The sequence below is a fragment of the Spodoptera frugiperda genome, chromosome 31 (genome assembly GCF_023101765.2).
Source record: "Spodoptera frugiperda isolate SF20-4 chromosome 31, AGI-APGP_CSIRO_Sfru_2.0, whole genome shotgun sequence".
Lineage (NCBI taxonomy): Eukaryota > Metazoa > Arthropoda > Insecta > Lepidoptera > Noctuidae > Spodoptera > Spodoptera frugiperda.
The window spans coordinates 9,165,319-9,192,815 of NC_064242.1; the positions used below are offsets into that span (position 1 = coordinate 9,165,319).

The following is a 27,497-nucleotide window of genomic DNA, read 5'->3' on the forward strand; positions in this document are numbered from 1 at the left end:
GGCTTAACTACTGGGCCTCACTCGCTAATTTTTTTGTATATTGTCAGCCAAGATGATAATGATGTGGTTTAAATTAAAGTCATAAGAGGTTTTCCCCATACGATGCATTATATTGACACATTTGCATACGGAAAATACGTCAAATTATCACCAAAATATACGCCAATGACCATAATGAAAACAGAAATGGGTCATAAATATCGAGAGATTTCCTGATTGGTCCTTCGAGTCGCTTGTCTACAAACCACAAATTATTATTATAGTAAACCTGGTTTGAGGAAAATTTATTTATTTTATATTTATATCTGCCAAAATTGTATAGTTTAAACGTCGCAATAAAAACCCTACACTGGTGGTAATCCCGTTAGACGGTGCTTACCTATGATTAAGATCTTGTTGACAAAAATATGTACCACGATTTGTTGAAGAAAATTCTGAGAAGGGACATGCCTTGATATCGACGATTTGATAATACATATTCGGATTGAAAATGTAATTTTATATGCTTGATTGTTATTTATTACACACAGTAGGCGGCTTACTATCGGTCAATGACATTTACACTGCGATGATTCATCGTTATTATTAGATTAGGTACCTACACATAGTTTAATTTCAAACTTTGTTGCATACTTTTGTAAAAAAACACAATTTCGGCTCAGTTTTCCTGTTTTCTTGTCTTACGAAAACAACTTTCTGCAATTTTACATTTCCTTGAAGAAAATGACTTAGTTATCCGAAAATAACTCTTGAAAATGTAATTTCCCTTGCATCCTAATTTGAATCTTAAAGACGTCGACAATGCTGGTTTACTCGATACCAGATTTAATTTTGTTTCCGAACGGTATAAGTGTATCATTATCACAAAAACCAATATTTAGACCAGTTCAAAAATAAAAATTTCTTAGTAAACCCAGACTAAAACAAAACCGGTTCAACTTACCATTTAATTTGCAACAAAATAAAAATGTTAATGAATTAATTATTTTGACGAACTTTTGATATAAAAAAGGCATATCGGGCTAAAGAAAATGCGTCGTCAGAGATAAACTAAGGTTGTTCACCTTTCGCTTTTTATGATATTCGATTCAAACCTAAACAATTATTGTTACTTAAATTACAATTGTTTAACGTTATTGGAGATAACTTGCTATGCGTCACTAGATTTCATTTGTCATGCATAAGGGCCAAACGGCAAAAAAATACACCTTTTGTATTTTTTGATGATGGCAATAATAGTCGGGCTTTGTGGTCTTTAAGTCCTCAGGTTACAAGACAATAGCTTGTGAAGTACAAGTTGGTACGTGTTTTCTTTTTAGTTCTAAGTAAATTACACGTTGTATTTTTGTAACATTTGTCGTTTTGTTGCACGGGACTCTTTTAATATAAATCGTTAACATTTCGACTACTATTTGCACTGACCAAGGTTTCAGACAGAAACATTTGAAGAGAATTTACAGTATATCGTGTTTGTACATAGTTTCCGCATCATTGGTTCTTCAGTTTTCATATGAAGTTAGGTAATCGCAATCGAACTACAGTTTTCCATCCGGCCTTGGCAATCGAGCAATCGTAGTACGGTCAATGACATTATGTTCTCAAATTTTTTAAATACATAACTATGTGCTTACCTGTTTACTTGTCTTGTTATGTAGGTGGTATCTATTGGCAAGGTCGTATGCTTAAGTCAGTGGTTGTTCTCAGTGTGAAACTTAATTTACATTCGTATACTAGTGCCATACATAACACGAAGATACGGTCTTTGATTTTCTTTTATTCATTCATTTGTTTACTTATTACCTTTATCTTTATCTAAGGTGTGTTAAGTGCAATTGTAGTTTATGTTAAGTAGAATAAGTTCTCATTTCGCGTGTTGTTTTAGATGAGTAGTGAGCCGGTAAAATGGACATGTACAAAAGGCAGCTGCTGCAAAAGTACCAGCAGGACATCATCGATGATCTAGATGTGGCATACATCTATGATGAATTGTTCGCGAAGCATGTTATTTCAGCTGAAGAGTACAATCTCATCCGCAGTATTGTAAGTAACTGCTACATTTTTCTGACAGAAAATGCCCGTGTCTTATTTTTAGCGATTAATCAGACACACAACTCGAATAACTAGTATTTTTACTCTCCATTATTACTCTCCTTTCTTCTAATTGTTATGATTTATTCAATAAGGAAAATTATTTACGTTATATTGCACCCATGTTAGTTAGTAACTCCTGCTTATTTAATTAAGTTTAAAATAAGTACCTTATAATCAAAGTAGTACCTACTATGTACTCGGTTTCATTTGTACTTTTGTGTAACGTTTCTGGAACCTCTAAGTGTATGAGATTAACTGCCACACTTAGAGTTATTTAATGGTTACTTAACCCAGTTCTTAGCAATTGTTTTCGATACAAAATCGTGACTAAGGAATTGTTTAAGTAATCATTAAATGTCTCTGAGATTAAGTGCTAAAACGATAACAGTCCTTGTAAAGTTACTTATACTCGTACTAGCTAATTATTTCTTATGATTATAATTCATAATATGCACACACCTTCCGAATTACTGCACCAAATTGTATATTATGATGTATTAGTAATAATTATGTCAGTCGGATTAGAACTTCCGTAGAGGAAGGTCGTGTCGTGACCGTGACAATACTTAAACAAATTCTCCGGTCAATGTTTTGTATATTTACGTTTCTTACAGTCGGCTCGCATCGAACAAACTCGACTACTACTAGAGTTGTTGATTCGCAATGGTACCAACGAGTCATATCAAGCCTTTGTAGACAGCCTGAAAAAGGACTACAGTTGGCTTTGGGAGAAATTTGATATGAAGAACAATAATCCGATGCCTGATGATTTTGAGGACAGCCTCAGCAGGGGCGATGTGCCTAGACTACCGGATCACCATGTGAGAAGAACGAAAGTGGTAAGTGATTCAAACTTTTTATGCCATTTTGTATCTTGATTGTGTGTAATCTCGACGTAGTAAGTTTATGTTTCGTTCGCTGGCTTATAAATACTAGATTTGCGTGTCTATGTGATAGTTATACTTATCTAGACACTCCCTGATGAAATAATGACCTATAAATGTTTCCGATTCAAGTGCACAAAAACTCCCTTGAGGAAATAATTTGTAAATCGGACCAGACTTGTCTTGTTTTTGTGTAGCTTTTTAATACGGGATGTTTTATTAGTTTTTGTAAACAACTTTTACTTTCGGTTTTGTCACAGTGCCAAAATATTCCAACTGGTTTATTCCCACATACCTATACTGACTGCATTTACTGGAATTCGAATTATTTTCTCAATAATTTCCTCAAAAAGTAATTATGGGAGTATACACCAAGGCATGTTATTGAGATTTTATTGAATGATATTTTAATATTTTGGTAATCTCATGGACATCTACACAGCGAATCACTTGAGACATTTTCAAGTAGTTATTTTATTTCATACATGCGTCAATTGATTTTTTATTTATAGTCTTATGAACACATAAATACTTATTTACTATGAGTTTTGTTTTGTTATTCCGATAACGTGGGATAGCCATGCTTCTGCACCAATGGACCGTCTAGAACGGACTGCTCGGCTTCACAGAGATTCAGCGTGAAACAACGCTTACGTTGTGTATCGCTGTGTGGGTAAGGTTGCCGAAGGCTCTCTCTCTTTCCCCATCTCCAATTTCTTAATCCGCAATCCTCAAATCCCAAAAGGTCGGCAACGCACTCGTAACTCCTCAGATGCAGCGGGTGTCCATGGCTGGCATCGATCGCTTCCATTAAGTGTTCCTAAAGCTCATTTGATAACCTATTTTGGAAAAAATATAACACGGTGTCTGAAAATATACTTAGCAACCATTATGAAGGTATTTTATACATAATACGTTTACATGTTATAATGCTAGACAAAATCTTACACCGTCTCGAATTATGAATGTTAATTCGTGAATCAGCTCCGATCATGGCGTCAGTTTTAGACGACTTATATCAATGACTTTGATTGTATTGAAGTGAAGGACAACGTATTTGGCTGATTCACATAGGTGTTTCATGTAATTATGTAATAGCTTACTACATAGTTCAGTCTACTACCTCCAGTATTTGAAGACTTAAATCATTCGTTTAAACCTCAACTCCGGGACCACGTACGATAATGTATAACTATCATTTTCTTATTAATTAACGAATTCAATCCAAAATATCTGAATCAATCTCGGTTTTTAACAGAAGCTTCATACAATAACTGACTATTGTACGTACTACGTAGTCTGTATTAAGGCCATTTTCCATTGGCATTTTCCCATGAAAATATTATACATAAGTTTAATTTTACATAGAGTCAATTTTAATATAAGTATATATGTATAGAATTAATAGACTTTTACTCAGAATTGATCAAATTACAAATTCTGAAGAATTTGTCACTAAAATTGTAGCATATTTTCATTCTGTACCTGCCTGTTCAGCATTCAGCATTCATTTCGTGTGAATAACGTTAGTGGATGCCTAATTCCAACTAAAATCCAGTCTACTCTGTAACTTTGAATCCTAAAGACCTAAGTGACTCAAGGGCTGTCCGCCATGTTTTGCGAATAATTTCGACCAATGAGCGGCGAGAATGCTATCGTACGTGGTCACTACAAAAGTTAGATTGGACAGTCACAGAATCCTAGCAAGAATGCACTTCTAACTCCTTTGGTGTTGCATGTCCTTGGACGGCACGTGATCGCTTACCATCAGGTGATCTGTCTGCTAGTCTGATCTCATTCTATAACGACCGTCGAACGAACTATAAAATTAGTAAACCCGTTTCAACTTGAAATTAATTCGAAATGAATCTTGTTAACCAAATTAATTCCTAATGTTTGTATTGCATTGTGGGAATTCTGTTATGAGTTTATAAGAAATGATGAATCAGTTTACAAATGTATAGATTAAGGTGAAAAAACGTGTTCTTAATCACTTTTTTGAACGGCAGATTTGTATTTCTGAACACTGAACACATTTAAGAATTCTTACAAACGCTTAGCTAATTAATTTTACATTTTTATTTTTTAGGAACAACATGTAGCGGAATGTTTGAGAGGGCTGCAACGCCACAAAGTCCTTGCACTGCACGGTATGTCAGGATCAGGGAAGACGTGTGTGGTTGTCAGCACTCTACGGGACAACCGCGATTTAGTCACCACTAACTTCAATGGCGCTGTATTCTGGTTGAGTTTCGGCAACTGTAAGACTGATGATGACATCATTTTCCAACAAAGCAAGTGAGTAAACTTTACTTCATGATGTTAAATTTCCTCTAATTTTATCCTTTGACATTCACAAACGTATCAAAAATCAATATCGCGAACATACGGGGCCAGCAGGTGCTTTATAGGATAGGTGCAGGGTGGTATAATAACTTTCCATCGCATTCCAATTGAATAATATATTTATTTTTATAATATCCCGTTCCTTTTTCTTAACATCTTCTAATTTGTTTCGTTGCGGGATCCAAGACAGTCATTCATTTCCCTGCGACGCACCGGACTTCAGTGTTCCGGTGCTTTCATGTTTGTATCTACTGTAGATCCTGGCTTACAGGAGTTGCAGCAGTATGGGAGGTTCCTACTCCTACTTTTCGAGGCGGAGCTCCGTTAGGTTCAAAATATCACTCCCATTTGGAGACAAGCAGAGCTGGTGAAGCCGCGCGGAAGTAGCTAGTCTTTTTTAAATATAGTCACTGCATTGCTTTCTATCTTTACAGGTTACTAAGAAAAACATCGTCGATGTACACGCAGAATTCATACATGAACTCGTCTGTTTCTATGTCAAGCATTGGATCCAATGGCGACAGTCAATCGTCTTCTATCGACTGGACAATGGACGAGCTTAGAGACAAACTTAAAGTCCAGTTCTATGAACAACCTCTAAAAGAATGTCTCCTTGTCTTAGACGAGGTTAATGACAAAAAGTGTTTGGAAGCGTTCGACATTGGATGCAAAATTTTGGTCACGACTAGAGACACCAGTGTGGTCGCTTCTTATTCTGCACAGATTATCAAAGTAAGTATTAAAAAAAAACTTTATTTACATTTTGTATGCTGGTATATAAGACAACAATAGAAAATACATTGTGTCTCGTGTGGATCCGCGCTCCCGGCATACCACGGTTTAAATAATACTTCCTTATAAACAAATCTAGCTTAATTATGTTTGGATGCGTGTTATTCAAATTCGCAGAAACTGCTGGACCGATTAAGATGAAATTGAGCCTATGTATCTATAGATCATGACCCGGATAGAATCATTATATTATGTCTAGTTTCCATTGCTATGACACATTAAAAGCAGGAAGGATACTCACACTTCAGACATCATTAATTAATTAATTACTACAATAAAACTTAATCCATTAGGACCTACGAAGGTTACTTTTATTACGATAATGAACCTAAGCGCAATAATGTGCACAGAACATTAATCCAATAAACTAAAATCGCGTGTTACAATTATAAGTGTATTCTATACGTGTATACGATTACGTAATACAAAATAGATCAATACCCTTAGTACGAGTTTGCTTTACGTACAAGGTAATCGAAACTAGAGCGCGTTCGGCGCTTTGATTGGTTGTTTCAGTCGAGCCGGCCAATCAGAGCACCGAATGCTTTCTCGTTTTGATTACTCTAAACGTAAAGGAAACTCATACTAAGGGTACAGTACAACTATACATGAAAAACAAAATGTGTTGTGTGCTTACCCCTCTATTATGCTTACCCATTACAATGTTAATGTATCGATAATGCTGTGATCAGTGTGATTCAGTGTTTCATTACACGTCTTTAGATACAAATAGGAAGATGTGTAGGTACTTCTATACTAATTTAATATTTATAAATACTAAAGTTTGTGAGTTGGTGTATGCGTGTGTATGTTTGTTACTCAATTACGTCAAAATGGCTGGAGGGATTGGAATTAATTTTGGAACAAGGGTAGATTATGCTATAAAATAATACATAGGCTACTTTTTATCACTCAGGAACGCAGACGAAACCGCTGATAGAAGCGGGTAGTTAATTATAAATTACTGTTATGTATTTGGTTTAAAAATAAAACTCCGTAAATTATTTGCGTTTTTTCTGCAATATCTAGGTGGTCTGGTCTTCTATTGTAACAGTTATTCCGTGAGCATGACTGTGAATGCAATCTATACATATAATAAAATCGTAGAAAAGTGCTGTCTGTACATTGAAAATAAAAATAAAAAAAATAGCAGGGGTTATTGTTATGTCGATGTCGAACCCAAAAATGTAATTAACTTTTTTTTTGTCTGTTTGTCTGTTTGTCTGTTTGTCTGTTTGTCTGTATGTCTGTTTGTCTGTTCGTCTGTGCGCGCTAATCTCAGAAACGGCTGATCCGAGTTGGATGCGGTTTTCATGAATATATTGTGGGATGCTTAAATTTACATTTAGTGTTTGTTTCATGTCAATCGGTTCATAAATAAAAAAGTTATGTCAAAGTAAAGAATCACGTCGAACATTCTATGCTTATACCATTAATCTCCGCAACTATTTGACGGATTTGGTTGAAATTTGGTACAGATATAGTTTAGAACCTTAGAAAGGACATAGATATATTTTTATTTCAAAAATCAAAAAATAAAATAAAAATTAAATAAAAATAAAATAAAAATATAATAAAAATAAAATAAAAATAAAATAAAAATAAAATAAAAATAAAATAAAAATAAAACAAAAATAAAAATAAAATAAAAATAAAATAAAAATGAAAAAAAATAAATAAAAATAAAATAAAAATAAAATAAAATAAAAATAAAATAAAAATAAAATAAAAATAAAATAAAAATAAAATAAAAATAAAATAAAAATAAAAATAAAATAAAAATAAAATAAAAATAAAATAAAAATAAAATAAAATAAAAATAAAAATAAAATAAAAATAAAATAAAAATAAAATAAAAATAAAATAAAAATAAAATAAAAATAAAATAAAAATAAAATAAAAATAAAATAAAAATAAAAAAAAATAAAATAAAAATAAAACAAAATAAAAATAAAACAAAAATAAAAAAAAAAAAAAAAAAAAAAAAAAAATAAAAATAAAATAAAAAATAAATTTATTCCGGACATACAGCGCCATCTATTGTTCAATTTCGTACTTATAGTACGGAATTGAACAATGTCGGGCTGTTCCTATACTCCGTAGATAGATGGCGTTGATCGCGCAATGGTGTAATTACAATTGTTCAGTTCATGTTATTGTTTTAATTCATTGGAAATTTGTTTTTACAAAATAGTAAAAAGCAATGAAAAATATAACATAATACAACTTTTAGTACAAAGAAAACGCTCTAACGGAGTATAGATAATTCTATGTCGATCGTTACACGACTTCGGTTCATGTTATTGTTTTAATTCATCGAAAAAAGTTAACAAATAGTAAAAAGGTATGAAAAAAATTATATCAATATAATTAAACTTTTAGTACAAAGAAAATGCCCGAACGGAGTATAAATAAATAATCCAAGTTGTCTTTATCCTCGATAGATGGCGTTGGGATCGAAATAGATTGCGCTATGGTTTTGTTACAATTATTTGGTTGGGTATCGGCCGAGCGCTTCGGTACTATTGTAGAAAATGTGTATTATCAGTCGTATGATTTATTTGTCTGTAGTGGTCCTGCTGTTTCGTATATTCTAAATTGGTTTCGTTGTATTTGTCAATTAATAAGTTTATTTGTTGGGTTTTCCTGGTTTTCTGGTTAAACTTTTTAACGTAGGTTTAGTTTGATATCGATTATTAGTAGTTACTGTAGTTAGTTTTTTTAATAAAATTGTAAGTCTAATTTATAAATTAATTAGATTAGATTTAAGTCGTTTCTTTTAAATTATTTAGTTTAAGCTTGGTTATTATAGCATAAAGGATAGGTTCTAATATAATTTCTTTTTTAATTGTTATAAATTCGTAATTCGTAGCTTTCTTTAGTTTTAAGTTAGTTTTCATCTTACGTTCGGAAAGATTATAATATTTCTTTAGTTAAAGTCCGTTTTTAAACTATTTTTTCAATGCCCTAAGTGAGTATACATCTATTAAAATCAAACGCAGAGCTGATTATGTTGACTTTTGAAGAGTTCCCTGGAATATCTTCCACATCTCATTTTTGAAAAGATCCCGCGAGATCGGGAACTCATCATCATCATCATCATCATCAGCCTATAGCTATGGGAACTATGTGGTTAAAACCAAAAATTTGCCGGAAGTCACTATTCCACGCGAACGAAGTCGCGGGCAAAAGCTAGTACCGAATATATTTAGGTAATGCTTACTTACTTAAACTAATGCTTACTTAAACTTAACGCAGATCATCGTATTTTTATTGGTACTTTTTTTTTGAGGGGGGAAAATTTTCCAATTACTTTTCTCGCCTTGGGCGAGGCGAGAGGGTGTGTCAAACTCTTACTGACTAAAAACCACCCCGTTCTTACTCCTGCTTTTCGAACCGGAGCCCCGGTAAACCCGCTAGGTAGTCCGCAGCTCCGGAACAGGCATCAGCCTTACTGGGCCCCATCTGATTTTTATAAGTGCTTGACTTATTCTACGAGCGTACAAATAATATTGATATCTTTAAAATGCAAATGCTTTTTGGTAATGCAGCTACGTAATGCAGATTATGTCATTGTTATAGTGACATGAATACCGAATTGAATACCTTGTGGAACTAATAATAGAGGTCAAATTGATAAAGCTAAATTTAATGGCATTTATATGTGTTTTGAAATTGAATATTATGCAAAAATATCATCTGATTAACAGAATAATTTAATATATAGACACTATCAACTTAATCGTTAACTGAAATAACTGATGTCATCTTTCCTACCGAACAATAATTCTGCATGGCGTAACTAATGAACAGTCGAAAAAAATACAATCTAATTGAAACCATATTTCTTTGTGTTAAAGGTTCTTTATCCCCAAAACGAAGCAAGGTTAAATCGATGGCTCACATCAGTCTCGTTACCCCACGCATTGTAACAAAAAGTCTACGTTCAATCATTCGCTTCAATAATTTGACGTTGTAAACTCATCATATTAGATTAATTCAAACGGTAAATTTTAATTTTAATGATGAATAAATGGCCCCTGTGTAACTTCTATCACAGTATTAGACTCTTCAAATACATCCGGAGCTGCGGACAACGTAAAAGGTTACCGGGGCTCCGGCTCAAAGCAGGAGAAGGAATGTCTGACACTCCCTCCCACCTCACCCAAGGCGGAAGAAGTCATAGGATGATTTTCGCCCCTCAAAAAAAAAAAAGACTTAACTTTGTCAGTAGCAACATAGCTTACAGCACTCCAGATTGAAAATTGTCAACGTAGCCTAAATATATCTGTGACACCTATGGCGTCATGATGTATGGTTTTTTTTTTTTTTTTGAGGGGTCTAATCATCCAGTGACTTCTCCCGTCTATGGTGAGGTGAGAGGGAGTGTCGAACTCTTACTGACTAAAAACCACCCCGTTCCTACTTCTGCTCTTCGAGGCCCGGTAACCCGCTAGGTCTTTGTAAAATATTATAAGTTATTTTAATTTTCAGATAGAAAACAGTTTAGAAGAAAGGGAATCGTTGGAAATCTTCGCTCTATCGCTTGAAGTGCCTGTGTCTAAGTTACCGTGGCAAGCGAAGAAAATCCATGAGCTTTGTAAAGGCAGCCCTTTTAACATTGGATTAATTGGAGCACAACTAGCAGAAAACAGGGAAAGACTGCTCGACGACCCAAAACGATGGAATTACTACGTCAAGGAATTGAAAAAGGAGAATCATTTTTCATTGTAAGTCAATTTACTTAAAATTTCTGACTGAATAATTACTAGTTTAGTCGTCTAGATCATTTTTAAGCCATATTTGTCATACATTTATCAATTTGATTGTTATTATGATAATGGTATTTGATAACATGTAAGTTATAATATCAGCGGTCTTAGTACAAGTTTGCTTTACATTTAGTTAACGTTTTATTGAAGCCGGCTAATCAGAACGCCGAACGCAGTCACGTTTCGATCTCGTTAAACGTAAAACTAAACTCGTATTAAGACCTTGTGTCATAAAAACCGATAACGCGGAAAGTCCTAGTCTAATGCCTAGAAAAAGTTGCCGTTTCGGGAAATCCCCTTCAAAACGGTAACAATAGATATACACTACAGACATAAATATCATTTTATATCAAAATAAGTGGAGTAGAAAAATAATAACATTTTAATATTTCAGCATCCCCATAAAACAAAAGTACGATCCGATGAAAACAATCGAAGTTTGCATCAACTCGTTAAACCAGAATGTGTTACCCCTGTTCAAAAAACTAAAAATTCTACCGAAAAACGTTAAAATTTCTACCAAAGTCTTGAGCAAATTGTGGAACAAGGAGATTTCACAAGTGGAATCTATTATGAAAGAGTTGCGGAGTAAATCTCTTATCATCGAGGTTTATGATCGAGAACAGAGGAACTACATGTATGAGATCCATGATCTTATCATGAAGTACTTGACAAGTACTGGGGAAGATGACAATAAGAAGTTACACGAAGAGTTCCTAAGTAGATATCATTATAACACTGAAAACCCACCGCTAGAAATCATTGATGATGGCTACATTGCCTTCTACATCGGTTACCATATCAAACATACTGATAATTACAAGGACATGTGGACATTGTTCAACAAATTGTTCCTGAATTTAAAGTTTTTGGGCAACAAAGTCAGGTTAACCGGACCAGCCGATGTGATCTCCGACCTAAAGAACTATGAGAATTATATTTTGAGATATGTAAGTATTGATTTGTGTTTTAAATATTGAGATAGATATGTAGTAGTTTAATTGCCATACTCAGAGAAATTTAATGATTACTTTTAACATATTAAACGCCAAAAGTGACCTGTGCTAATGGAGGATTTGCCTTCAACAAAATTTTGTTTGCAGTCAATGTTTTAAACCGTTTCTTAGTAACGATTTTGTTCCTGTAACTATTGCTAAGGACTGGGTTAAGGAATCATTAAATGATTTTGAGCACGGCATAAGAGATAAATATCATTCAAGTCACGTAATAACGTCACAATAACATATATAACTCGCACATCTTCATAGGATCCCGTAAAGTTGAACACAAACTAAACAATTGCTGGTCTTCGTATTGGTTCTTTGGTACTATTATAGTACTACTCAATTGTGATCTTTAAAACTGTATAGTGAAAAATGATTTTGCTCTGATCATATGCCTGTAGATACCCTAATTAAAGAGTTTTACAATAATATTATTATTCGTTTTAAAACCGACTGTATAACAGTCTAAATAGCTGTATTTATTAATTGAGTCTAATTAATCTTACTTAATATAAACATTTCAGATACAAATTGTGTTATTTGTATTTTATACAAAGTTTTCCTTATACTATTAATGCAAATGGTCAGACGCTGTGACGTTTCACTAAAGCGTCACATTGGCCATGTTTTGATTCTCATCCTCATACTATTGGCTCGATAACTTTATAGTAAATTGTATAATACCGCAAAATGTCTGCGAATTTCCTTATTTAGTATTGAATTAGTGACTGATTGACGGATGGCTAACCAAACAATGGATCATTAATTTATTAGCACTGTTGTTCCACTTTTAAATTCAAATCTCTTCATAATGTTATTAGATTTATAAGGCTACAGTATAAAACTGAATTTTATTATTCCAGCTTGCAATAGTTGTGACTTTTCATTAATTTAAAGACAATGTAACACGCTAAGTTAACCCTTATGTTAATCCAAATGAGGTCTAATTTGGCGTGGCCATTACAGACACACACACTTTTGCTAAATTAACCCTTATGTTACTCCACAAATAAGGTCTAATTTGGCGTGGCTATTACACACACACTTTAATTTTTCTTTTATAGATTTTTCGCTAATCATGCTTTGTTTTCTTAGGAGCTAGACCAGGAACTGATTAACAACACCAAAGCTTTCCTCAGCACACATGGGAATGACCTATTTCATTACCCTTGCACTGACATTATCCAAAGTATCCTACAAAACGAGTCTAAAGGCATACTATACTCGAAAGCATCGCAAATTGCCCAAGATAATTGCAATAATAATGAGCTGTATTTTGATTTTCTGTAAGTATTTCTTTTCGATATGTTTTTGTTGCTGATTATACAATAAGTTGCAATTTATTGTAACGCAAATTCAAATTCGTTTATTGCTTGTTTCTTGGTAAAGATCTTATAGTTGCTGTATGCCTACTTTGCTTTCAAAATGAGTTATATATCTATTGATTTTATAGGCATTTCAATACGGTCGTACTTTGGACTTGTAGCTTTCTATGTTCTCACATTACTAATTGCGCGTATGTTTGTATACTAATGTTTTCCTTGATCAATAACAATATAAAACTGTTTTTCCTTATTAAATAATCGTATCGCTATGCACTAACCAGCTCCTGATTAATGTTTTGTACAATTTTGTTCATTCTATTAGTCATTCAGGCCGATTTTTATTTTTGTTTCCTTAACAAATAAACAGCATTCTTATTACCGCGAAATCTTCATATGACTCATGATTATAATTCTATGGAATTCTCAAAATATATCCCATTTACTTGTATAGACTATGTTTAATGGCCCATTAATCTCTATGTAAGATCTATGTAATAACTATTCAATATCAAGAACAGACATCTTATGTCACGCTATATAAGCTCATGTAGCACCATTTATAATATTTACTATGTACGACTTGTCATTTGACGAATGCATGCAGCCTACAAATAACGATAGGTGTTTTATGAGAAGTTAGTGCCGCTCCGTGGATACGGTTTTGTTCTACGCAAGATGCAAGCATTCATCGTGGAATAGTCAATTGACGTAAGCGTGCGCATAACGTGCAGTCACGTGGATAACGTGGCTCAATCGATTATTTAAGGATGGGGCTAATTGGGCCTCCGGTACATTCACTCACACAACGAAACGAAACTTATGCTGGTTTTCTGTAAGGCGGTGGTATCACTCCGCTCGATTGATTACTCATTCCTGCCGAAGCATGGCTTCCACGCTCAAATATTGATTACTTATAAATATTAATAAAAATGATATTTCTGAATTAATTGTGTATTGAATAAGCATAATTATTACGTTATTTACAGGCATGAACAAAACGTGGATGAAATCAAGCACTCAACTATTGATGTCAAAGAAAAGATCACAGCTGTGTGCTTTCTAAGGGATTACGTACTTGTCGGTACCAACTCCGGTATGATTAAGGTTAGTTCATACTAATGGTGTTTTTATCCTTCTTGCTTCATAACATTACATTACTTTTCCAACTTTGGATTAACAATCCTATGTGGTAATTTCTTAACTTTAAAGAAAAATAATTTTTTTTCTTAATGGCAGAAAACACTAGGATTTTCTCCTGTGTCGTGGGTGCGTTTACAAACATACAAGTTCACATTCACATGACACCCAGACCCGAAACAACAATTTGTGGATCACACAAAGAGTTGCTTCGTGCGATAATCGAACCCGCTACACGTTGCACGGCAGGCGGTTGCCGAACCACCGCGCTAACCGTGCAGTCTCTAAAAATACCGTTCTCCTTTTTGTCACTGCTCACTCACTCCTTTTTGTCCTCAATTATCACATAATCGTCTATCTTTTTACATTATATTTTTCTCTCTTCCCCAGTTCTTCAACATCGTAACAAACAAGCAGGGTAAAGAGCTCCGTGGCACAGGTTCGCCAATCAAATGGATCGGTGTGTCTCTGACAAAGAACCCGCCAATGGTAGCCGCGCTAGCGTACGATGGCGTCATCAAGCTGTGGTACGTCGACGACTTAGAATATGAAGAGAATGAGGATGTTATCGAAGAAGGTATTGTTTGATTTTTATTTGGTTTTTGCTTCTGTAAATAAAATTGTTTAAGTTTTTTTTAAAGGGTAATTGTTGATGTGTTTTGTGAGGACTTTGGTTGTGGTATTTCTTTTTATAGTTGACGGACTTGAATGTTTTGATTAATACATTTCATCATCTTTTTACCGCACAAAATTCTTGTTAAATTTATGGAACTATTATGATAAAATGTTATACATATATTGTTAACACACAGTTAAAGTATCCCGTAACCTGTGATGTGATGTCTTAATATATTGCCTTTGAATACAATTCAGTATTTCATCACATCATGTTTTAATGTTGGGTTACCTTTTCCAATAAATAAATCTTCTGTTAACTTTTACCTTACTAAAATAATAATAATTCACTGTAACATTACAGAACCAGAAGAATGCTACAACAATACGTTCGCAGACGTACAAATCCAGGGTTCATACCTCAACTGCAGATGGTCGAACAATGAAGAATATCTAATCATGCACACGAGCAAAAAGATCGAATTCTACGACCCTTCTAGAAGCGAGAGGAACAAAATCTTCAGGACAATTATGGATTTTGATAGAGACAGAGAAATTCTTTGTTGTATCCCCTGTAATTATGATAAGAATGTCATCGTTGCTACCGATGGGCCCGTGAAAAGGGTAGAAGTGATCGATTTGAAGACCAAGGAACGAATCAACACTTTCGAAGAGACTGATATTGTTCTTGATATGGTCACTGTTCCTCGTAAGTTTTGGTTTATTATTATTACTAGCCACCCGCCCCAGCTTTACATAGGTACAATGGTACTATATTATGCATATATTATACCTAAAAACCTCCCTTATGAATCACTATCTATTAAAAAAACCACATCAAAATTCGTTGCGTAGTTTTAAAGATTTAAGCACAGAAAGGGACTTTTTTATACTATGTAGTGATTATGTATGTTCTTTTCCTTTCACGGGACCACAGGGTCCCGGACCTTTGGAAGGCGTATGAGGGGCCGAAGTCAACTCGCAAAAGCCCTTTGAACAATTTTAATCCAAGTAAAATAGGACATCAGCCGGCAATTATCCCTGTATGTACTATGGAAGTACACCAAAGGACAATCCCCGGTTGATGCAGGACTATTGTGCAATATGTAAGAAAATGATTGAGTTATGGGTGTGAGTGGCTAATAGACTGGTAGATATAGTAGCTATGGAATACCATAGCCTTTGACCGATATTGATATCTACATAAGGATATATTATTTATTTTTAATGTTCTTTCCTTTTTTTAACGCTGCGTCACATGTTTTTATCGTTGGAGTTTTAACTGTTATATTTATTATAGTACAGTTTTCCTCTATCAACTTACTATGTATTCTTATCTATTAGTTTTATTACAACTTGATATTGATGCGTCAAACTAGTTCCGTGAGTAATAGTGGTGACGTCAAACGCAATCGACGTATTTAAATAAATAATTGACTGATTTGAATGTTTTCTCCTTATAAGGCCGTGAAGTCACGATAGAGTAAATATCTTTTCACCATCCCTACTCTTCCCACGGGTATCGCCAGAGCCAACTGAGGAACTACTTTCTCTCATAAACCTGGGGACTTACTCTTCAATCCAAATTCCGATCGATAGACATACATAATATTGTGAAATTTGATTGTTGAGTTGCAACAGTAGATATCGAATGAACTACTTAAATGGTATTAAGCTTTATATTCCTTACTCTGAATTCTTTTTAACAAATACGATTGGAGTTTTGACATTGAATAATTATTGAGATTTTATTAAATTGGAATTTGCATTGAGATTGGTTTCACAAATAAGCCCCCTGATAGTTCAAACTCAAACCCGCCTGTATATTACACGCACCATTGATAAACTTGTAGTCCAGCAGTGTTGACTGTTGATATTATGTTACGGTAGCTTCTGCCAGCAGCGGCTTCGCCCGATCACGTAACTGTTTGACGAGAAACTCGACTATTTCAAGTTATGCTAGAGGCTCATATTCATAAGCAGCATTCCGTGACACACGACGCGGCGATCGTCGCGCTGCTACTGCTGAATATGAGCCTCTGAAACTAGTCGAGTTCCTCGTCAAACAGTTAAGTGAATAAGCAGATAACATAATAATTAATTCAGTATGTCTCACGAAAGTTATAATAAAAAAAATATTGTGATTTATAATCTAACACAAAACTTATAATTACAGGTAGCAACAAAATCATAACGCTAAAACCGAACGAGATTATGGAGCATGAGATGAGTCGGCCCCACGCAGGCGCAATAAAGAACACGTGTTGTTGCCGCCGCGTTATTACAAGTAGTGACATTAAAGACAACTTGTATTTCATTGCAATGGCTGTCAATAAAACCGGTACACTGCTCTGTGTCGCCACTGATGATAGTCGGGTCGTCTGTATCGATCTCAAAACTTATACCAAGTGTTTCGATCTGGAGAATCGGCGAGGGTAAGTTTTTTTTTGATGAATTGTTACTTAGTTTTCAATTATTCGTTTTCTTCTCCTCTAATAATGTCTTCTGGTTTATTTCGTTGCGGGATTCAGGGCAGTCATGCATGTCCCTGAGATGCGCCGAAATTCAGTGTTCCGGTGTTTACATGGTTGTATCTATTGTAGATCCTGGCTTACAGGAGTTAATGAAGAAATACTCTTCTAATTTTTTTTTATGAAACACGCTAGTAAACTTGCAGTCTTATCACCTGATGGTAAGCAATCGCCGCCGCCCATGGACACTTGAAACACCAGAGGCGTTACAAATGCGTTGCCGGCTTTTTGGGGGTTAAGAATTTAAGGGTTGTTCGGGAATCGGGGATGGGGAAGATTGGGAAAGGAGATATTGTGTTTTTCTGTGTGACCGTGTTATCACTACGGTCAAGCCGGCCCATTCGTCCCGAAGCATGGCTCTCCCACACTTTACTAAACTTGAATTACTAGATTTAAGTTAATATATTATTTATCTTATTCCAGAAACGTAGTAGCAATGGCAATGAGCGAAATGATGTATGATGAATTCGAGCCAGGCTCTGACGTACTTCTAACGGGCACTGGGTCCATTGAAGACTCAGCTAAAGTATGGTACTTGGACGCTTCTTATATCTCACGAATGAATGGGTAAGTTTTATTCAAGTATTTTGTATATTTGGTGGGTTTATGTTTCTTAACTATTGTGGTACCAATAAATAATCAAACTTGTTGATACAAAAGTAGTCTCTAAACATCGGACATAAGAACTATCGTGAGACATACTAAATTAATTAAAAATCACGGTTTATTCACGTAAAATAATAGAGAAAATCTATACTAGTTTCGAGTCACAGAGGGACTTTTCATCATGAGCAGTGTGCGCAGACGTAGGATGCGTGAATGTCATAAAGTCATAATTATGTTAAATTGGGCTTATATATAATACTTCTCACATTCTAATTTATGTAGCTTACAGTCTACAGCCCACAAAAATTACTGTAAAGGAACATCAAATATCATTGTCATATGCACCAAACTGTCAATAACATACCTAACCTTACATATCATTGTTTCTAGGAGAGTACGTCTAACAACGAAATTCGACGTGAGTTTCCTCCACCCACTCTCGCCTCAAACACCGAACTCACCATCCCCAAATAATAACTCGGAAAGTGTACACACGACGCCAAAAAGACATCAATCATTTAACCTTAGAGAAGCCCAACCTAAAATGGTACTTAAAAACTCCATGAGTTTAGATAGAAGCGCTCTAAAACCATTGAATTTGAAAGGAATCTGCAATAACAACGACGGTGTGCTCCAACCTTTACTAGCTGTTGTTGATGATCAGAATAATATTCAGGTATGTCTCAACACTTATTTTGCTTTAATGTAAAAAGACGTGACGTCATGCAATATTTCAAATTAAACGCTTTTATTGAAAAAAATGTGTTCAATATTTTTGGTTAATGTAACTGGCATAACTAACAATACAGTAAGATTTTTAGTTTTAATTCCGCTTATACATGTATTTTTTAACATGCGGCGTGCAGCACCGCCCTCCCGCCAGCAATGAAATTCTCATGCAGCAGGGGTGCAACATAAAACACACACATAACATGCAATATACCACTCGACATATGTTTCGCTCCTCCACGGAGCATCCTTAAGAGGTGTTGACTCGGCGGCTCGTTTCGACCTGCGGCGATGATGCACGCCGCATGTTCAATGTTAAAAATCTTACTGTATTGTTAGTCTAGCATGGATTTCCGCTAAGTAACGCCTGATTGTATTGTATATAACTGGCATAAAACAATTTTCGATTAAAACGCCTCACTATATCGCGTATCAAAATAAATGTGTAACATTATATTTTCGCCCTGTCCAGGTAATGCGCGGCAGAAAAGTCCTAACAGAAATCACAGAGCGATCCGATAAATCAGAGAGTATTACAAGAGTGAAAATCTCACCGTGCAATCAGTATATCATTTACGGACTAAAATCCGGTATTGTGAAGAAATACACACTACGGACTAAGGAAACTGTACCAATAATGGATGTTTATAGCCCAGTGCAGTATTTAAACTTCGTTGATCCGAATTTACTAATTGTGGCTGGTAAGAACACGTGCCTTATGGCCTATAAACTAACGGCTAATGGAGATTGGAAACCTGAAATGATGCGACGAGGCAACAATAGTCTTGGTTCGCAAGAAATACTTAATGATATTCAGGGTAAGCTGTCATTACAAACAGTGTTTCATCTGTAGCTCACGTTTTATAAATTCATCTTATTTAAAAAAAGCTTTTTGGAAAAAGTATTGGATTTCAAGTTGTATTTCAAATCAAATGGTATTAACCAACAGATAAATAAATAATTGAAGACAACCTATGAAAAAACTTATAGGTACTTATTTTCACCTACTAATACCATACTTCAATTTCAGGTATTCCTAAGAAAAATGGTTATTCAGAAAAACTGTCCAGTTCAAGCAGTGAAACAAGCTTAAGTTCCCAAGGCAGGATCTTCCGAAGTGAAGAGTACAAAAACCTTTGTAAGGGCAGTTGTCTAGTCGAATGTTTCTCAGTACCAGACCTGGGCATCATCACAGTGGAGTCTAACGCTACCATCAAATTGTGGAGCAAGAATTTAAATGTAGAAACAATACTGATCGGAAGACAGCCTGATGTCTATATTACTTCGGCCGCTTTGCAAAATAATGTTCTTGTTATTTGTGATAAGAAGAATAGTACATTTCAGGTATGTTTGCTTTAATTAACCTTATCTATATTTCCCAAGATTTTGTTGATCAAGGACTATTTTTTTACATTTTTCTTAGGACAGGGATCACTATTACTATTACGTTTACCACATAAGATTTTCTCCAAAGTTGTGAGATTCGTTCTTATAAAAATAGTGACTTTTTGATTATTATAATCAGTTGATCCTCTCAGATTGTGACGTTTTATTTGAGCTTTAAACATGGTATTTTTACTATGTGTTCTCTTGTGTATCTTTCATAAATCGCAGACCATATATTGCATTCTGCGGATCACCAGTTGGAACCCTACTGATCTAGATTAATAAAGTATTAAATGATAATATTCTTCTACATCACAAGATCGCAGTTTAAAAGGTTCAGGTCTCGGTCAAATATGTAGGCCCTTATACAAGCGAGAAGAGTAGGATATATAAAAAAAATGTATTCAACTCTCCCATCACCGTTCTACTTTTTAAATTCATATAATTATTTATATACAGGGTTAAAGGGTAAGTCGACCTAAATCCTTTAAGACGTGATAGTTTACATCATTCCTGACTGATTTGACCATGGGACCCCATATCCCAAACTTAATCGTTTTCAAATTATCGGCATTTTAACTTTTTTGATAAAATTTCCCATTTTTTTGACTATTTCTCCCTTGTTTTGTCTTTGGTGGCTAAATTTTGTTTTTACTTTTTTGTGTAGTAGATTAGTTGCTTTATTATTTAGAAAACTAAAACTGTAAATAACTGTACCAACTGAGTCGTAGCAGACGATCGAATGTTAAAAAAAGTAAATAAATTTGTGATAAGTTATTTTTCTTTGTAAGATATTTAAAAAAAAGTCTATGACAACTGTTCTGCAAATGTGCGTTAAAATATCTACAATTCTTCAGCTTTCTGATAAGGTATAACATGATAGGGAATAATTTGAATTCTTTGCCAAAACATCGATGAAGTACTACAAGGTAGTAATAAGAATATCGATATTTAAGCTTCAAATTTAACTTGAGTCAGATAACAAAATAAAACAAACTGGTTCACTTCACTTCAGAAGGAGTGTCAGGGAGTGGCTTTTTTTTTGAGTGGAGAAAATCATCCAATGTCTTCTCCCACCTTAGTGTCATACTCTTACTGACTAAAAACCACCCTGTTCCTTCTCCTCTTTTCGAGCCGGAGCCCCGGTAAACCCGCTAGGTAGTCCGCAGCTCCGGATCAGGCATCAGCCCAACTGGGCTCCATCTGTGGTGGTCTGATGGCTCTTTGAGGCGCACACATAAAAATCCATAGGGGTCAGGTCTGAACTTCTAGCTGGCCACGGTACAGGTCTGCCTCTCCCGATCCACTTATTGGGATAATTAGTGTCCAGTGCGGGCCTGCGGACGGCGAGCAAGGGTAGCTCACCGCCCGAACAGAACCAGACCCGTGCGTGCGACGCGTAGCGTTCCGCGCGCGCCTCAAAGAGCCATCATACCACCACAGATGGAGCCCAGTAGGGCTGATGCCTGATCCGGAGCTGCGGACTACCTAGCGGGTTTACCGGGGGTGGTTTTTAGTCAGTATGAGTCTGACACTCCCTCTCGTCAAAGACATTGGATGATTTTTCCACTTACACTCCTTAAATGAAGTGAACCAGTTTGTTTTATTTTGATCTGACTCAAGTTAAATTTGAAGCTTAATTATCGATATTCTTATTACTACCTTGTAGTACTTCATCGATGTTTTGCAAAGAATTTAAATTATTCCCTATCATGTTATACCTTATCAGAAAGCTGAAGAATTGTAGATATTTTAACGCACATTTGCAGAACAGTTGTCATACTTTTTTTTGAATATCTTACAAAGAAAAATAACTTATCACAAATTTATTTACTTTTTTTAACATTCGATCGTCTGACACTGCTTCAACAGTTTTAGTTTTCTAAAGCAACTAATCTACTGTAAAAACAAAATTTAGCCACAAAGCATCATGTTGTTAAAATGCCGATAATTTAAACGATTAAGTTTGGGATATGGGGTTGCAAATCAGTCAACATTCTATCGTCTTAAAGGATTTAGGTCGACTTACCCTTTAACCCTGTATATAACATATTTTATTAATAACATAGTTACATCTTCCAGACATTTGAACTCAAAATTGATGATGGAGTGAAACTACAGATTATTGAAGACTACAGACTGAACAATGTGATTGTGTCTTGCGATCTCACTTCGGACGGGAACATTCTAGCACTCGGACTCGACTCTGGGAATGTTGTGGTAAGTCAAAGTCAAAGCATTTATCCTAAACTAGGCACTTTTGAAACGTCAAATTGAATTGTCCGTCAGTCTGTCTGTCAGTGAAGCTAGGTGCTCATTCCAAAGTGTAGCTTCGAGATATTTAATATTAATGTATTCAACAACAATTCTTGACAATCCACCTGGATTACAGGTCTCCTCTTCATATTAGGGTGCCTTGCATGGTCACCAGTAGACTTGCTTCCTATTACATGGGCCTTGTATTGTAACATAACTGGCCAAAAGTGTTAGATATATTGCACACATGTCTCATCCCTTCAAGAATTTAGTTGCAAAAACGTTATTTATATTCCTTATACAAAATTTATATTAACAAACAATAAAATTCATAAATAAATTCCAGGTATGGAACGTCCGAGCTCGACGTCAACTATGCCTACTAAAGCACCACAAGTCCAAAGTCCACTCGTGCTCGTTCTCGCCCGTCCCTGAACGTGCAAACCGCAACTCGATGACGTCATCACCGCATCTGACACCGTATCACTTGTCGACGTCACAAGATGATGACGTAGACACTGAACAGCCGCCATTGGTACTGGTTACCATGGCAACGGAGATTGTTTGGTGGAATATCACGCACGTTATGAAGACGCAGAAATTTAAGCTTGGGAAGAGGTTAGTTGTGTTTTGAAGTTTTTGATACGAAATGTTTTGTTCGCGTAATTTGTAAATTGTACAATAAGTGCTTCAAGTAAGCGTAACTTTTAAGGCAAAGGGGAAATTATTATTGGGTTTTCTAATTTTTCAAATCCTCACCACGATATCTGTAAAACGTTATACAATAAAATAGCTCAATTTGGCGACATGATATTATGTCTACTTAGATTTTATACGCTTTCAGTTAGCAAAATAAATAAAAAACAATACAGTAATTAAAGTCCTATTTATTATTTAATCATTCGTCTTTATAAGATTTCACTTCAAACATCATAAACATTGAAGAAAGTAACGTCCTAAAACGTTCGTTTACAGGAACTACAATGTGATGACGCCACTAGGCAGTCCGTTAGAGAGGAGTTGTGAGACGCCCAATACGAGTCTAGATAACTCCACCTCATTCGCTTCGCCCAACTCTCCTAAGCGCAACTTCTTCTTCGGAGACGGAGACTTTCTACCGCAGCAGTGCTGGAAAGCTCTTTGGAAAGGAAAAACGTAAGTACCATCCTCCATATTTGTTATATTGCTATGATATCACATTTGTTTGAACATGAGGCTCAAAACAGATCGTTATGAAGGACTTCTGTAGATGTACTTTTCCCAAAACGTAGAAAATAGGACAGGGCCTATTTTTCTAACACCAGATAATTTGATTGGAAAAACAATTTTGATTTTTTTTTTTTTCATTCTTCCCATGAAACAGGAAGTACAAAGAGGAGATGCCATAATATTATTGCACTGCACTGTGACAAAAGGTGTAGGTAGACAACTGGCAACATTTTTTTTAGTATAAGGCCGATAGTTGTAGCGTCCCTCCTGCACTCCCCATAAAATGACCCAGTTATGACATCTTCTCTTTGTACGAACGCGCTCTCGTTTCGATCTCGTTAAACGTACAACAAACTCATACTAAGGCCTCAGCAAAAGTTTAGTTCTATGTGCATCTCTGCTTTCGAAGAGTATTTATTAATTATCAATTTTACTAATTCATCCCATTTCATTACAGGTGTAAACAAGGATCAAAAAGGAAAGAAATCCTAGCGTGCATCAAACTATCAGGTATGCACGCAAAGCGGCTAAGTCATGACGAAAAGTTCTCATGTTTCGTCACAGTGGACAATCCTGGACACATCCATATCATGAATGTTATGCGCTCGAACCATAAATAGCGTACAATTTATACGTAACTCTAATATTACGTGAAGCAATGTTCATTACTTATTCCCTTCAACAGACCAGATCATACAGCTGCTTCGGTTTGTCAAATAATTTTTGACTTTATTACTAAAACAATAAAGTTGACTGCCGTCGTTGATCGAGTAAACGCAACGATCTCTTTGCTTGGCAAATTCTCAATAAGTAGTCTTTAGTATGGGAATGGACTTACACCCTACACTGGAATATTACCAACTCGGGGTATGGTGTAAGTAAATATATTAAAATCTTAATGCGTTTATAATACGGTTGAAAATCGTTTGACAGATTGGACTAAGCTGACCTGGGTCTGTTATTCAACTTTTAAATTCTACCTCTATATTTTGTCTCAATCTTAAAGTATATTATGAAAATGTGTGCTATTATGATCTTTAAAAATGCGTAGGTCTTATGAAGTTAGGGCTCAAATTATGAATATTAATTTAATCTTCTTTTTACTGTAGTATATGAATAGCAACCATATGAGTTTAAGCATAACGATTACTTTTGCATAACAAATAATACATTAAAAACGATCTGCTCAATGAAATATCTTAGAACTAAATACACTGCCTTTCAATGCATTTATTTTTAAATAGTATAAACTAATTCTTACTAAACTTTTTGTTGTGGCTATGTTTAGTTTAGAGTTTGGTGCTCAATATTGCAGGTTGTCAAATAAACTTAAAATGCAAGTACTTATACGTAAATAAAGATCAAATTTATTGGATTCCTCTCGAAATATCTTTGGGTCTAAAGTAGTACAGCTAGTATATTTATAAACGAAAATATGTATAGTATTTTAATGATAGGTACATTTGTTCCTTATAATAGGTGCAATGCAAAATGAACTTTAAACCCGTTGTACGTAGAAACGTATATCTATATGAGACACAATGTGTTTTCTATTATGTCTCGTATACCGACAGCCAAAAGGTTAATTTTAGAGTAAATAAATTTACGTAAATAAATATAATATGTATTATTCTATACAACAATTAATACTCTGTATCAAATAATCCATGCAGCATTTTGAGATTATAATCAATACAATATATTTTTAAGTAATCACTCAATATAATGCATTTGGTAATGAGTTGTGATTCCTATAATAGTAAATCTAATGCCAATTAATAATGAGCCTAAATGACAAGTTATTTAGGATTATTCTCCCTTTATTTCTCAAAACTAGTCCAGTGCATTTTGTATAGAATTCTTTCAAATGAACATTGCTTCATGTTAGTCGTTAATCATGAACAAACTGTTATTCTAGTACATTAGTACATTTATTAGATTATAAGATTTATTGTAATCTTAATCCCACCAGTACTTTTGGTATGATTTATTCGTATTGGACGAATCTCCTCATTAGTTGAAATTATTAATTGAAATTATTTTAATACTTAATACCAACTCGACGATGTAGAACCAAAATTATTTTAGTAAATTAAAATCATTTTTTATTTTTCTTATGAATTAAAGAAAACGGGGACTCTTATGTATTTTATGTCCCGTCAGTATTCGAAAATTGTTTGCAATAATTTTGTTTATGATAACGAAGAAAGTACTGACTAAAATTAGTGAAATTAAATTAATTCGCAGTGAGAATCATATTTAACGCGTAATGTGCCATTTTTCGGCTTTATGAAGCAATAATTTAACCAGTAAAGGAGATTGGGAGCCGGAGGACGAAATAGGTAATATTGTGCTAGTACATAATATTGTTAAATGTATTTGGAATCTATTTTAATGCCCATATAGATACCAAACTATGATAAGATTTCCGAGAGAGTAGAACAGTTACATCAGCTATTTTGTTCCACTTCTCAGCGAAGTCAAATTATTCTCAATATTTTAATTGTAATTATGTTTAAATAAGTCCATGATAGATCTCTTGTTAAACATAAATATATTTTTAATTATGAACTAAATAATGTAATGGTGCTTAAATGTTAACACGTAGTTGATACGTTTATTTACCGACAACTATAAATACGTATAGATATGATGTACTTCAACTTTGTCGAACTTTAAATTGTAACCAGTTTTAGGTGATAAGAAATTATGAACAAAGAGTATGTTAACTGGAGACGGCATTCGTGTTTTGCAACTTTACAACCACGCACAATTTCCCTATGTTATTAATGCATGCCTTATCCAGTTTAAATACTCTAGATTAATGAACAATTGATTATGATTTTTTTTATGAATTAGTTAATGGTGATAAATACAATGCATCCTTTTGGGTGCCACTGATAGGAAAATTATGTATGTCGTAATTTTATACTGAAACACATTCTTTTACAAAGAATACTTTCAATTCGACTCCAGCCTTAGATGCAGTGGTTAGTTTCTTTGTGAACAATAGAAAATTATAGTTTTATTTTTGCACCACTGCATAGGAAGGTTGAACAAAAATTTGCCGCCCAAATTGTGTTTGTATATGTATGTAGAGTTCCGTAGGACCGTAGTCAATGTATACGTAAAAGCCAAACGTCGAATCAAAAGTCCGCCTAGTATTTTTATTAGAATACAAAGGTACTTTTTCTTTTATAAATAAGTCAATTTTATTCTGCTCAAAAGTGATCTCTTGACCATTTCTTTTGAATCTAATGTCCATAATAATAAACCCATTGGAACTTCGGAACTTTACCATTATAATGCTCAACTCGTATTTTATAAATGGTATGCTATTTTTAATGTAATATTATCAATCAATCTCAGCATAATTTTTGATGAATGACAATGCAATGTTTAAAAAATCTTATGTTATTCACTACAGACATGTTTTCACCTGTTATGCCGTTGTTAGTTACCGTAAATTCCAGTTTTGCTATGTATTTCTCGATAAATAAACTGCGGGAACTAACGCTTCTATGCTGGTTCCTCGAGAAACGGCATAATGGACGAATTCCTCAACATCGAAATTATATTTTATCGTAGTGATTGGTTTGTATAAGGAGAATATTTTTAAATATATTTTTTGATAATACGTTATTTTATTTTTAATACATATATGAAAAATGCTTTTTGTTTCATTTTAAACCCACACCCCGTGTTAGAAATACATTTTCACCTGAAAGAGTCTATGCATTTATTTCGATTAATCCTAAACGGCACTGAAACGTCAAAGAATTGTCCGTCAGTCTGTCTGTCAGTGATCTCGTTA

At 34.5% G+C, this 27,497-nt stretch overlaps 1 protein-coding gene across 3 annotated transcripts in view; it reads left to right on the forward strand.

Annotated features, from left to right (window-relative positions):
* The window catches only part of LOC118276327 (apoptotic protease-activating factor 1), a 35,016-nt gene extending 7,662 nt beyond the window's left edge, over window positions 1-27,354 (forward strand). For 2 of the 3 annotated variants that reach the window (XM_050707255.1, XM_050707253.1), the window contains exons 2-20: window positions 1,883-2,040; window positions 2,706-2,930; window positions 5,065-5,273; window positions 5,756-6,053; window positions 10,608-10,843; window positions 11,280-11,835; window positions 12,985-13,175; window positions 14,201-14,318; window positions 14,742-14,928; window positions 15,331-15,675; window positions 17,143-17,401; window positions 17,921-18,064; window positions 18,494-18,779; window positions 19,305-19,650; window positions 19,863-20,176; window positions 22,301-22,438; window positions 22,821-23,092; window positions 23,450-23,629; window positions 24,141-27,354. In XM_050707255.1, the coding sequence (XP_050563212.1) occupies window positions 1,903-2,040; window positions 2,706-2,930; window positions 5,065-5,273; window positions 5,756-6,053; window positions 10,608-10,843; window positions 11,280-11,835; window positions 12,985-13,175; window positions 14,201-14,318; window positions 14,742-14,928; window positions 15,331-15,675; window positions 17,143-17,401; window positions 17,921-18,064; window positions 18,494-18,779; window positions 19,305-19,650; window positions 19,863-20,176; window positions 22,301-22,438; window positions 22,821-23,092; window positions 23,450-23,629; window positions 24,141-24,303 (4,605 nt within the window). In that variant the 5' untranslated portion in view covers window positions 1,883-1,902 and the 3' untranslated portion in view covers window positions 24,304-27,354. Of the gene's footprint in view, window positions 1-1,660; window positions 1,818-1,882; window positions 2,041-2,705; window positions 2,931-5,064; window positions 5,274-5,755; window positions 6,054-10,607; window positions 10,844-11,279; window positions 11,836-12,984; window positions 13,176-14,200; window positions 14,319-14,741; window positions 14,929-15,330; window positions 15,676-17,142; window positions 17,402-17,920; window positions 18,065-18,493; window positions 18,780-19,304; window positions 19,651-19,862; window positions 20,177-22,300; window positions 22,439-22,820; window positions 23,093-23,449; window positions 23,630-24,140 lie in introns of those variants that run through there. The other variant, XM_050707254.1, reaches the window with a different exon arrangement.
* The last annotated feature ends 143 nt before the right edge of the window (window positions 27,355-27,497 follow it).